Here is a 14,431-nt window from a genome sequence, read left to right as displayed (position 1 = left end):
CCTGCACGGCAGAGCCTGGCAAGCTACCCATGCATATTGGATATGCCAAGAACAGTAACAATAAGTCTCTCAATGAGAGACGTTACTGGTGCCCGCTCGAACAAATCAATGAGCAATGGGATGACAGTGATACAGTGATAGAATTTATAAATGCAAATAGTCTCTCCACCAAACAAACCTACATATTAGTTTAAAACAAACGGCATTCCCCAAAGTATTGAAAACACTTGAAATTACTCTGCGGTCGCCCCACCTCCCTCCCCACCGCATTGTTGGCAGTGAGGGGGCCACCGTGCTTAGTTTCAGAGCTTGTCCTGTAGCCCTTATGCCCTTCGTGGCAGTGAGTGCCATGTGCCTGGCCACAGTTCGCACACGTAAGGCCTCCTCTGTGGTGCTCACATGTTCAGGGTAGCACCCGGGCTCCCGGAGAGCAGGAGCTGTGCTCAGACCTGTGCTGGGCACCCACTAGGCCAGCCTCAAGCCGGCCCCAGCTGTCACTAGTGCGGATGGACCTGTCTTAGATGTGACTGATTGCCTTTCAAGGTAAACTTCAGAGCTTTGTACAACAGAAGGCTAAAGACAAAGAGAAGCCTTTAGTTTTAGCCCTAATTTGCTAGAGATCAGAAACACTCAGGGTCCAGATGTAAATCTCACATACCCTGCAAGGAAAGCCAAATTTAGTTTCCGATCCAGGGAAGGACTGCAGGTGGGGTGTGTTGCACTCAGGAAACAGCCAGCTGGCGGCATTTCAGCGGCTGGAATACAATCATAGTTAGAAGAAAAGAAAAAAAAAGGGAAAATCTCATAATCGAGACAACAAATAAATAATAGAAACAAATGCAAAGATAATTTAGATATTGGAGTTAACAATCAAGAATGTAAAATACTTATAAATGTCTTTAAAAAAAGAAAGGCTGGATGAAAAGTCAGAAATGTCTGTCAGTTGGAATTTGTAATAGAAAAGTCAATTAGATTTTCTATAACTAATATGCTTTTGATATCAATTTAATATGTACTAAAAGATAGTTAGAACACAGTTACTGAACAGAAGACAGTGAACATGTAATGTATGATCAATAGGAAATAACTAGATGGAAGCAGAGAAAAAAATAGAAACACAAAAAGTTTTGTATGCATCTAAGAATTATGAGGGATGCAGACAAAATTAAGATCCCAGAAGAAACAAAGGAAAGTAGGGAAAAAAATTTCAAAGAGATAATAGCTGAGAGAGATTGTATAGCAGGCAGGGCCTTTGCCTTGCACGTGACCAACCTGGGTTCAGTCCCTAGCACCACATATAGTCCACAGAGTGCCCCAGCAGTAACCTCTGAGTTCAGAGCCAGGAGTAAACCCTAAGCACCACTGGGCAAGGTTCAAAGATAAAAGTAAAAAAAGAATCATGGCTGAGAACAAATACAAGATTGTATAGTAGACTAATAGACTAGCCAAAATAATTTTTTTTTAAAGTACACAGATGTGGTCACATGGTTTATGACCAAGACATCCCTACATATGTCTTTTCAAGAAAGAGACTTTTCAATAAATGCTCACTTGTCACTTGTCATCCTGTTGATCTTCGATTTGTTTGAGCAGGCTCCAGTAACATCTCTATTCATCCCTGTCGCATGCTAGTGTAGCCCAGTGATATCTGCTCGCTCTGGGAACAGGAAGAGCCTCACAATGTTTATTCAGGGTTTTGACGAAGAAATCTGACCATCTCGTTGCTGGGTGGCCACACGGTCTTTTGACATCCCGTGGAATCCAGTCGGTAACAGCTCTAGTCCAGTGGTCGTCTCTGAATTGCATTACGTGTCCGACCCATCTGATTTTTGACTCTTTGGCAAACGAGACAGCGGCCCTGATTCTTGACCGCCGACAGAGGTCAGAACTGCGGATTCCTTCTCTCACTTGAGTGAGATACTCCAAGCATAGCTCTTTTGATTCCTCTTTGAGAGACCTGAATACCATTCTCATCCTGTTTTCGTAGGGCCCAGGTCTCTGAGGTGTATGTTAGTGCAGGAAGAATGGTGGAGTCGAAAAGATGTGCCTGAAGCCAGGGGTTCTTTGTTCTCTTAACCACTTCTTTGATTCTCTTGAAGGCGTTCCACATTACTCTCTTCCTCCCGTGCAGTTCTGGCACCAAGTCATTCCTCATGTTGAGTTCTCAACCCAGGTACACATAACTGCTGCATTCAGAGATGTTTGTTCCGTTGAGAGCAAATGGAACGGCAAGGACTAGTTCATTTTTCATAAACATTGTTTCGGTGAGATTCAGCTGCAGTCCAACCTTTCCACACTCGTGGTCAAGATCGGCCAGCATTTGTGCCGCTTGGCTAATGTTTGGTGTTATGAGAACAATGTCATCAGCGAAGCGGAGGTGGTGTAGTTGCCAACCGTCTATCTTCACTTCTATTCCTTCCCATTCTGGTCGTCGCATGATGTTCTCAAGGGTGGCACTGAAGAGTTTCGGTGAAATGGTATCACCCTGCCAAACCCCTCTCTTCACATCAGTAATCACTTCCTTGTAGAATGGTGAGATCCTGGTGGTGAATCCATAATACAGCTTGCGGAGGATCTTGATGTACTGAGTTTGAACACCCCTTTTGGCTAGGGCTTTGACGATCGCTTCAGTCTCGAGAGAATCAAAGACTTTCTTTAAATCGATGACCGTTAGACAGAGTGGCATCTTGAACTCTCACGGAACTTCAATGAGCTTGGTCACTGTGTGGATATGGTCAATCGTGCTGAATCCTTTTCGGAACCTGGCCTGCTCGCATGATTGTCCTTCGTCTAGTGTTCTGCCTATTCTATTCAGGATGACTCAAGTGAACAACTTGTAGATGACGGACAACAGGCAGATTGGGAGATAGTTGCCGATGTTGTGGATGTCTCTCTTCTTGTACAACAGAACAGTCCTGCTGGTCTTCCATTGGGACGGAACCTTGCGTTCAGACAGGTAGCATGTGAAGAGCCAAGCCGTGTATTGATGAGTACTGATTCTTCAGGTGTTCAGGTCTGAGCTTGTCTGGACCGGCTGCTGTACATGTCTTAACTGACGAAATGGCGTGTTGGATTTCGGAAGGGAGGACGTTGGGACCGACATGTCCATCCTTCGGAATTTGCTATGTGGGCAGGTGGATGTGGCTGTCAAAGAGATCCGAGTAGAAGTCATGAATAATCCACTACGTTGACTCTCCTGGAAGATGTGATAGATCCATCAAGATGTCGGAGGGCAGTCATCTTGGTCTTGTAGTTGGCAAAGGACAGGCAAGCGTTGCGAATACTTTTCCTGGCTTCTGCCGCATCGGCCAACACTGCTGCTTGTCTCCCTTTGAGGTCTTCCTTTATCGCTTCTCTGCACAGCTTTGCGAGTTCGGATGTTAGCTTGTGACTGAGACTCATGCAAAACCACGTTGGCGAATGAGCTCGAGAGTTTCCGAAGACAGGCATCTGTTTGTGGCTTTCCCACTCTCAGCCTTCTTTGCACAGTCATGGAGGTGCTGAACCAGTCAATCGTATTCCTCACCAATGTTGTCAATGACAGCATCTTCTCACGTTGCTGCAGTAATGCCAAAGAGCTCCCAGTTGGTGGTCATCCTGGGAGTTCTATTCTTAAACTTAAACTTTGCAGACCTTTCTTCCCACTCTGTGAAGTAGAATTTTGCACGAATTAGACGGTGGTCCGATCCCGTTTGGAATTTTGGGACAACAGCGACTTCAGTCAGGCAAAACCTTCAATTGAATATGATGTGGTAGATTTCGTTGTGGAACTGTCCACTGGAAGACTCCCATGTCCAACGTTTAGATTCAGCCTTCTGGAACTGTGAGTTACCATGGATGGTCTAGGTAGACATGATGAACTCAGGCAGTCTCTCACCCTGTTCGTTCCATTCTGGACCATGGATCCCAATGTGGAGTTCTTCGGGCCACCTTCTCCGTCCTATCTTGGCATTAAATCACCAACAATGATCTTGCTCATTCTTCTTAATGCTGCTGTATTGGGGGCTCTTTCAGTGTCAGGCAAGTGAGACCCATTGTTGCTACTGTTTTTGGCATATCAAATATGCCACGGGTAGCTTGTCAGTCACTGCCGTGCAGCGGGGTACTCTCAGTAGCTTGCTGGGCTCTCTGAGAGGGATGGAGGCTTTTAGGGCGGTCTCCAGTTGCCTGACAGGTATTCCCATGGTTCACACCATATTTGAACCCCATCAAATCCTGGCTCTGCACTCAGGAATCACTCCTGGTGGTGCTTGGGGGACCATGTGGGATGCCGGGGACCAAATCTGGGTCAGCCATGTACAAGGCAAATGCCCTGCCTGCTGTACTATTGCTCTGGCCCCACAAAAAAAATTTTTTAAAAACAACTTATTAGAAGCTTTGTGCATTTACTGTTTTTAAAAAATTAGAAAATAGGAATAAAAGAAAATCAAAATTACCCATTTAAAGTAGTAAGTCTCATGATCCAATAAGAGAGGTTGTGGGTGTTCAGATGTTTCCTTGCTTGCACAACAGCATGCATTTAAGGGGGTTCTGTTTTACAGCAAGCTTTTTTTCCTTTTGTTTTTATTTTGTGCCATCTTTTCATGTCATTAATTTATCTTTCTATAGCTGTATAAACTTTTATTGTATGGCTTGTGGCATTAGCTTATTTGTTTGCCATTAGTTTTGAAAGATGTCTTGCCAAGGACTTCATTGTTGTTTTTAAACTTTCAAGCCATTGTTCCTTTTCTGAAAATAATTATTTTTATAATACATATTTTCTTTAAAATTAGGAAACAACACACCCAAAAAGTTGTTTTTAACCCTCCCCCCCTCTTTATTTATTACCTCTGTTAACATCTCCTGAGCTATTTTCAGCCTCATTGAAGAATTATGGAGGCAGCTGTGCAGCCTCCACCAATCCACGGAATCACCATTTCCTGGGGATTCTGAGCCAGGTGGAAGTTTGGTAAAAATTTGTAAAGAATCTTATACTGGGGGTGGGAGGGATACTGGGTTCATTGGTGGTGGAGAATGGACAGTGGTGGAAGGATGGGTTCTCGAACATTGTATGAGGGAAACACAAGCACGAAGATGGGTAAATTTGTAACTGTACCCTCACGGTGACTCACTTATTAATGAACTAACTAACTAAATAAATAAATAAAAGAATCTTATACTCAGACCAGATCATAGCAGTACTTTAAGACTTGGTCTCATAGTGCTGTTAATGCTATTCTTAAATAGATTTAGGAATCTATTTTAGTAGTTTGGATTGCATTGATACCCACGATCTCTAGTGATTCAAGCCTGCAGAGGAAAAAGCCAACTGTTGACGTTCACCTGAGATTATAAAGCAAAGAACAGTTTCAGTGGTACCAAATTATTGTTCTGGACAGTTCTATAATGTAGCACATACTCCAATGTACGACATCCAACAGTCAAATTAGGGGAATGAATCTGAAGTTTGCCAGTGAGAATTAAGGGTAATATCGTTAGAAAGTAGTTGGATTGTAAGAGTGTAGGGAATAGGACAGGATGAAAGGATCATTGAAGCAGCATAAGCAGAGATGGTGGTCGGAAGAAAAAGGGGAATCCTTGGAAATGAGGGGGAACCTAGCAGAGGTACTTGTAAAGGGACACTGAAAGGGAGGATCAAGTTTAGTTTTTTAGAAGTTTATGTTTTAGCTGATTTAACTGTCACTCCATAAGTACACTGAATTTCTGCAGGGGCCTGAAAGCTTGTCACGGATTGCAAATGGGAACAGTGGGCTGGGCCCTGAGGGATGTGGTTCCAGGTGACTGATTGTCTGCTTCATGAACTTCTGCTGTAGCCACTTTTTCTCTGCTGTAACAATGCTTGCTTTGCTGCATTTGTGTGATTTTACTGGGCACCAGGATGTGGACCCAGTGGGCAGGTGCTTATGAAAGTGCTTAGAGAACCAGGATGAGGCTGCTGCTCTTGCCCAGCAGGACAGCCCACCAGCTGGTGTCAATAAAGACTCCTCCAAACTCTTAATCAGCTCTGGTGGTCTGTTGTCTGCGGCCCCACAGCATACTCAGACATCATGGAAGAGATGGTGTCCTGATGTTCATGGTGCGTGGAGTTCTGGGGAAACTCAGTCTTCCCTCAAGGGAGATGTCTCATTGCAAATTTCCTACCCTCCTAAATGTGGTACATATGAGCATAAAACTATGAATGTGACCTGAGTTACAGAATTCCAACAACATTTACTTAAATGTTGTTTAAGTAACATGCTCTATTATTTGAAACTTAAACCTTAAGGTCACACAGGCTAATTCCTGTTAAAAATAGAGGTTATTTTTTCTTTTTTAAGGCAAGCACTACTATTGTACTACTTTCTAATTCCACGATTTAAAAAAAAAAATGTTTTGGGGCTAGAGCCATAGCACAGCGGGTAAGGCATGTTTGCCTTGCACTTGGCCAACCCAGGTTTGATTCCCAGCATCCCATATGGTCCCCCGAGCATAGTTAGGAGTAATTCCTGAGTGCAACGAGCCAGGACTAGCCCCTGTGCATCGCTGGTTGTGACCCGACAAGAAAAAAAAAATATTTATAACATCACTATCAGAGTAAACCAGTTAAGTCTTTGCTGCAGTTACATACTTTTTGAGGGATTTCCTTTGCATTTCTTTATGGATCATTTTTCATATCAGGAAACTGCCCCATAATAGAAGGTTGTAAATATTCAAATACATGGTTTTGTATTGGGAAACCTAGTTGACCAAGAACTGTGCTGGGAACTAGAATTGATTACCTTCAATATGGAAAATGTGAATATCATGTAGGTTATTATTAAGGAACATTTTGAAAAACTGATTGAAGTAGAGTTTCTGTTATGAGAAAAACTTATCCAGAGAAGTATGAGATGGCCTGCAAATCAGTAGGCAGCAAGCACCCTGCCCTGGGATGCTTGGAATGTAGGGCAGCACTGGGAGAATGCAGCTTTGTGGGATGTCCAGGTTGGATATTTGTTAGGGTGCAAACTAAGAAGCATAATACAGTGTATCAGTTCACTATTTCTTATGGTGATATGGGTTCAAGTTTATTAGACGTGAATTCTGAAAAACAGCTTTTACAGCTTGCAGTATGTGAATCATAATTGATTATTGAAATAATGAGAATCCACCATGTATTTTGAAAGTTGGAGACGATATAAATTAACTGTCGATAAAATATCTTGCATAGAGACTACCCAGATACCAAGCTCTCACTTTGTTGTTGAGTTTCCAAATTCCCATTATTATTATTGGATATTAGATATTTGTTGAAATGTTATTTATAGTTAAGAATAGGTAATTTTATGCAGAGTGTTTTACAGTCTGTTGTGTATATTCAGATTGATGTGAAGTAACTTTCCCCCTATCATACCTAAATGCCAAGGACCTTAATGTCCTGTCTTGAAGAAATTGTAATTTTGTCATGTTGATACAATGTTCTTTTTTACAGGAAGTACTTAAACAACTACAAGGAAGTATTGAAGATGAAGCCATGGCTTCTGCTGGACAGATTGATTTATTAGAGCGTCTCAAAGGTAGATTTTTTAGAACTGTTTTAAAATCAATTTAAGCTTCATTTTCAGCTTTTGGGATGAATATCCAAGTACAGCCTCTTTTAGTTTAGGTGTTGGTGCACTTTTCCATTTGCTTGCCATGTCTTAAGTTAAATACTTAACTAACTTTGAATAAATTATTTTAGATCCCTTCCTTGAAAATTTCCAACTCTTTTTAAAGCTCTTTTTCAAACTGCCATTTTCCTGTCACTGATAGGCCTGTTCTGCTGACAGAAGCGGCTCGGTCCACTCAGGGTAGGGATGCTTCCTCTCTGTGGGGCTGGTGGCCCTCGTGGACCCTAGGACACCTGAGCCTCACACCAGCACAGGGGCAAAGGAAACTCTGTTTTCTTCCCACATGATCAGCTGATTGTGGGCCATATTTAGTGAATTTTTTTTAAGACTGTCTTTCTCATTTTATTACTTGAAAATTCAGGCATTAAAATGGCACTAGATTTTAATTATATTTAAAGCTAAGACAGAGTTGTCTTTAGGTTCCCAGATATGTCATTATCTCATTACAGTCCAAGGAGAGAGCTTTCCTGTCCTTTTTCTTGACTGGCTCCTTTTCCTCTGACCCAGGGTGGCTTGAGAGGGAAAGTTCAGCCTTTCTGTTGCCAAGTAACCATTTATTCAGTGAGTTTGTGTTTTCCTGTCTTGGAAATTTATCTCTTTGGGGTTCTGAACCCTTTGATATAAATTTACTTAAGAAGCAGTAACTAGTGAATCTCTTTGCACATCCACATATGTATTAAGAATTTCCTTTGTTCTTACATAAGTTTGTTTCTCAAAGCTGTCATAATTTTATACATAACGGATCCTGCAGGCTTAAATTTGTGTTTGCTTTGGCAGTATTTTAGACCACTTAAAAGAGTTGTCACATAAAAATGTTTCTTTGTGTTATTTAGAACTTAATTTAGATAGCAGCAATTTCCCTGGAGTGAAACTGCGGTCCAAGATGTCCCTCCGCTCCTTTGGAAGCCGGGAAGGCTCCGTGTCCAGCCACTCAGGGGACTGCGGCCCCCTGCCTGCAGCCTCCTTTGGAAGCCGGGAAGGCTCCGTGTCCAGCCGTTCGGGGGAGTGCGGTCCCCTGCCTTCGGGCTCCTTCCCGAGGAGAGCCGTGGTCAATGGGAGTAGAGAGAATGCTAGCTACTTGGAGGAGCTGGAGAAGGAGAGGTAACTTTTCTTCATTAAAAAGTAGAACTATTTATTTGCTTTTGTCCTTTTTAAATACTGTTACCACGTAGTATAAGATGTGAATTATGATGCCTGTCCAGTGGGTGCTAGCTGACAGAAGTTGGCATTCGTGAACTCAGAGTCAGATGTTGTATTTTGGTCCATCTTGCATCGGAGCTTGTGGGGCCAGCGATAAAGCACGTCGGGCAGGCCCTGGGCTTCAGTGGGGCCAGGTCTGGGCCAGTTATTCATATGGAATAGGAAAAGACAAGGGTGGTATTTTCTTTGAAAATGTGGTTCTACTTTGCCATTGAAATAGTCCTAATACTCTGTACATTGAATTAACAGAAGATTACAGTGTTTACATCTGATCAAGTACATAACTGATTCTTAATCTGTAGGGTTTTTAAAAAACTACTTAGTAACACTGTATGCAGTAGAAGACAACTGTTTCCTTATAGAAGGCCTGTTACAGGAGACACAAATGCAACATTTTTTTTTTTTATCAGTGTCTAAAAACTTGATGTATAGAATGACTTTGGTTTCTTTCAGCTAAAATATAAATTCTTTTCTTCGTAGAGTTAATAATGTATGAAATGTCCCCAGCATAATTCACTGAGAAGCAAAAGACTATTACTTTCTCTTTGTTCTGGATGTGTCTGTCTATAAATACACGCACGTTACCTGAATTGGAAGAGTCCCAAGTTTCCTTTCATCTGTTAAGTTGAGTCTTTGTTTCTTAAACTGAACTAGGACTGTTTCTGACTCGATAGGAAACACTAACCATGAAAAATGAGTCCTTAGCTAGGTCCCACTCCTTTCTCTCTCCTTGTGCATTCAGCTGTTGGGGGCAGTACCAGGTCAGCTTTCCTTGAACCTGGCTGCCCCATGTCTGGGGCAGAGGGACCGCACAGCATGTGCTTCTGCTGTGCCGGCAGCCTTTGGGTTCTGGCTGCTTCTCAGGACATTCAACAGGCCTGTGCCAATGGCAAATCTTTAATTTCTGCTCTTTCTGCTCTTGCACTTGATTGAAACTCAGTCAGGTTCAAACTCATTGTCTTTCATCATTATCAGTGTCTCTGAGGAGAAATTTGACGTCATTCTGGTTCTCATGATTTCCTGTTATTTTTCTTTTAGTCCTTGCTTCTGTGATAGATTAACGCTGCATCTTTTTTTTTTTTTACTCCTCTGTATTGCCCAAGATAAATGTTAGAAAGTAGTCAAGCCACAACTGAAAGCATAATGCTTTACTCTTTTAACCTGGCCTCCAAATAGAATACCTTAGGAATTCTGTTCTGGGGCCACATCCCATACTGTGGGGACTTCCCTGCACCCTTCCCTTTCTTCTTCTCCACTAATAGTCTTCAGCTTCTGTTGATTAAATCTGATCAGACAGATACCCATTGGTGAAATCACTCTCTCGGTCCCCAAGAACCCCATACAGTGTGCAGTTCCACTGACAGTGCACAAGGACCCCTTTGCTGCCGCACCGCCAGCACTCTGACAGGCCGCTTTGGCTTCGTTTCTGTGATAGCTAGTGGTGTGGAGGACCTTATCTATCTCTGGAAAAGCAGATGCTCAGGTTCTCTGCCCCTTTGGGGGCAGTGGGGGTGGAAGCTCCTAGCTGGTGCTCAGGAGTCTCTGGGAACTAGAAGCTCCATGTAAGAAAGGCCTGATGATGCGCTACTGCTCCTGGGACCCCCAGCCACCCTGGAAGTACTTGGGGGCCCGGGTGGTAGTGGGCACTGATGCCAGTCGAGCGGCCGCACTGTCCGCTGCCCTGTCTGCCCAATTTTTTGGTTTTTTGTTTGTTCTGTCTTTTGGAGTCATATCTGACGATGCTCAGGATTACTCCTGGAGGTGCCCGGGAGACCAAATGGGATGCTGGGGAGAGAACCTGGGTTGGCCACATGCGAGGCAAATACCCTCCTGCCTGTATGATGGGTCTGGTTCCCAGACACCTGTTTCGAGTCCATTTTTTTGGTGTCATCATTAGGGCTCTTTAGACCAGTACTCCGTCATCCGCAGGGGACTGTTGAGAGGCGTGGAATAGGCCTGCAGTGCACTGAACCCTAAATGCTGCTTCCCAGTACCCCCATGTCTGCTCAGTGAAACCAACAGCCCTTGTCCTAGTCTGTCTCTGTCACTCAAAGAGTCTCGTCATTCTGCTTTCACACATTAGCGCAGACCAGAGTAAGCCCCAAGCATGGCCGGATATGGCCCAAGAAAACAACAGCAGCAACAAAAAGCACGAAAGAAAAATGAGACCCAAGTTCAGTCCCTGTCACTACCCTCCCCCCAAAAGTTGGAACATGCATGAGCGCCATCCCATCTGCTCCACCGCCATTCTTCAGTGCCGCTCCTGGTTTTCTCCCTCTCCCAGGTCAGTGAATCGGACCTAGGATGCAATTTCCCACGCACCTGCACCCCAGGTGTCCTCTTGGACTGTGCGCTGCCCAACCTCCCCCAGCGCCATCCCATCCGCCCTGCCACCATCCTCCAGTGCTACTCCCAGTTTTCCCCCTCTCCCAGGTTTATGCCACCCCACCTGGCACCCCATCCACATCGAGTTAGGGAGCATGGCCTCTGAAGTGGGCATGGCCTCTATGGGGGCCGCAGTTGTTTTCCCCTTTTCTGGCACTCTGAACTCACATCTTCATTTCCATCACCTAATTCTGTGGAGAAATATCCTGGCCACCTAAAACACATTAGGCCAATAGTCCAGAATTGGCCTAATGCACCAAAATGCATAATCCTCCAAATGCACCATAATGCTGGCATCACAAGAAGCTCTACTAATCTAGTATAAAAGAACAAATCCTCTGAAGCTTCACTAGAGACCTGCCCTAAGCCTCTGAGGAGTACCTGTGAGGAAGGTGAAACTCTAGAAGGAGGGAAAGGGTCATCACCATCAACTGAGCTCATCCAGAATCCTCTTTTGCAACAAGAGGGGAGTACTGATAGTGAACTGGAAGGTTCCACCGCTGTACTACTACAAAAACATGAAGAAACAACCATCTTCTCCCCACCATGAAGAGAAGATGATGAAAAGAGTCCAGAGCCTCAACAAGCATTACCCACAAATAACATCTCTCCGATAAAGAATTCAGAGATGAAATGTTGAAGATGTTCAATGAACTCAAAGAAACAGTTCAACAGATATCCAGTAAATTAAAAGAGGACATGAAAGAAACAATGGCACAGACAGCCAAGAAAACACAGGAAGAAATGAGAGCAGAAATAAAAAAGCTACAAAGAGAAGTGTCACAAATAAAGGATTTGTAGATAAAATTAAAAACGCAGTGGGTTCCCTCAGTAGTTGAATGGCTACAGCCACAGAAAGAATCAGCGAGCTTAAAGATGAGCTGCAGAAAGCTTACAGGCAACAATAAGCAATGGGAAAAGACCTCAAAATAGCTCTAAGGTAAATCAGAGAACTAGGGGATGATTTCAAGAAGAAAAATAATTAGAATCATCGTAGTACTGGAAGGACAGGGAGACAATCCCAATGAAAAAGCCACAGTTAAAAATAGCATTGCTGAAAAGTTCCTAGAGCTGGAGAATGCAGGCATCCAAAGCCAAGGAACACGAAGAGTGCCAGCTAAAAGAGACCCTAGTAAAAAGACTCCAAGACGTATTGTAGTCAGAATGAAGAATGCCACGGATAGAGACAAAATACTGCAAGCAGCAAGGTCAAAGAAGGAAATCACATACAAAGGAGCCTCTTAGATTTACAGCAGACCTATCAGAGGAAACCTTCCAAGCCCAAAGACAATAGGGGGATATAGTGAAAAAACTCAATGAAATGAATGCCTCACCAAAAATATTTTATCTGGCTAAACTCTCACTCAAACTCGAAGGAACGATACACTATTTCATGGATAAACAACAGCTCAGGAACTTCATAGACTCAAAACCAAACTTAAAAGAAGGACTAAAGGGGTTACTGTAAGACAAGAAAAAACCGTACAATCAGAACAATCCCCTACAGAAAGATGGCACAAAATCCCATGACAATAATCTTCCTCAGTGTCAATGGTCTAAATGCAACGATTAAGAGACACAGAGTGGCAAAATGTATAGGAAACTAAACCCAACATTCTGTTGCCTACAAAAAACACATCTGAACAGTCAGAGCAAACACAGACTCAAAGTCAAAGGGTGGAAAACAGTCCTGCAAGCAAACAACTCCCTTAAAAAAGCCAGGGTGGCCATACTAGTATCCATCAACTTAGATTTCATGTTGAAAAGATTAGAAGGGACAGTGAAGACCATGTTTTACTAATCGAGGGATGTGTACACCAGGAAGAAATCACACTCCTAAACCTCTATGCACCCAATGAGGGACCAGCTAAATATATAAAACAACTCCTAACAGATTTTAACAGGGACATTGTTACCAACACAATAGTAGTTGGAGACTTCAACACCGCCCTATCACTTCTAGATAGATCAACAGGATTAAAACTCAGCAAGGAAACACTGGCTTTGAAGGAAGAGATAGAAGAGAGAGGGCTAATAGAGCTCTACAGGGCTTTGCATCCCAAAAAGAAATAATGCACATTTTTTTCCAGAGCACACGGAACATTTTCCAAAATAGACCATGTGCTGGGTCACAAAACATACCTCAATAGAATCAGAAAGATTGAAATCATATTAACTATCTTTACAGACCACAATACACTGAAGATAGAAGTTAATCGCACACAAACACGGAGAACCAAATAAAACACCTGAAAATTAAACAACTCAGTGTTGAACAACGAGTGGATCAGGAAGGAAATCAAGGGAGAAATCAAAAGATACCTGAAAACAAATGAGAATGAAGACATGAGTTATCAGAACCTTTGGGACACAGCTAAAGCTGTGTTAAGGGGAAAATTTATAGCTCTGCAAGCATTGCTCAGGAAGGAAGGAAGGGCCTACATAGATAACTTGACTTCACAGCTTAAGATATTAGAAAATGACCAACAAAAGGAGCCCAAACCAGGCAGAAGGAAAGAAATAACAAAACTCAGAGCAGAAATTAATGACATGAAAGCCCATAAAATAATCTGAAAGATCAACGAAACCAAGACCTAGTTCTTTGATAACATAAACAAGATTGATAAACCACTAGCAAGGCTCAGAGAGAGAGAGAGAGAGAGAAACCTAATAAACCGAATCTGAAATGAAAAGGAGGACATCACAACAAAAACCAAAGAAATTCAAAAGATCATCAGAGACTACTTTGAAAGTCTGTATGCCACGAAACAAGAGAACCTAGAAGAAATGGATAAATTACTCAATTCCTATAATCTCCCAAAGTTGAACCAAGAAGATCTGGAATAGACCTATTAATATTAAAGAAATAGAAACTGTAATCAAAAGTCTTCCAAAAACAAAAGCCCAGGTCCAGATGGATTCACTAGTGAATTCTTCCAAACACTTTAAGAGGACCTGTTGCCGGTTCTCAAGCTTTTCCAGGAAATTGAAGAAACAGAAACTCTCCCAGTTTCTATGAGGCACATATGTCTCTAATACCAAAAGCAAAGAAAGACACCACCAATAAAGAAAACTATACACCGATATCCCTGATGAATACTGATGTGAAGAGCCTCAACAAAATATTAGCAAATAGAATCCAACAACTCATCAAAAAGATCATACGCCACAACCAAGTGGGATTCATCCCAGGGATGCAAGGATGGTTCAGCATTGGG

General features: G+C 42.8%; 1 protein-coding gene across 7 annotated transcripts in view; it reads left to right on the top strand.

Annotated features, from left to right (window-relative positions):
• Positions 1–14,431, top strand: part of APC (APC regulator of WNT signaling pathway) — a 146,302-nt gene that overhangs the window by 62,058 nt on the left and 69,813 nt on the right. For all 7 annotated transcript variants that reach the window (XM_055123980.1, XM_055123982.1, XM_055123985.1 and 4 more), the window contains 2 exons: positions 7,451–7,535; positions 8,462–8,729. In XM_055123980.1, coding sequence (XP_054979955.1) covers positions 7,451–7,535; positions 8,462–8,729 — 353 coding nt within the window. The remainder of the gene's footprint in view (positions 1–7,450; positions 7,536–8,461; positions 8,730–14,431) is intronic.

Source organism: Sorex araneus, chromosome 1 (genome assembly GCF_027595985.1).
Source record: "Sorex araneus isolate mSorAra2 chromosome 1, mSorAra2.pri, whole genome shotgun sequence".
In the NCBI taxonomy this organism is placed as follows: domain Eukaryota; kingdom Metazoa; phylum Chordata; class Mammalia; order Eulipotyphla; family Soricidae; genus Sorex; species Sorex araneus.
This window is presented reverse-complemented; position numbering and strand designations above follow the sequence as displayed.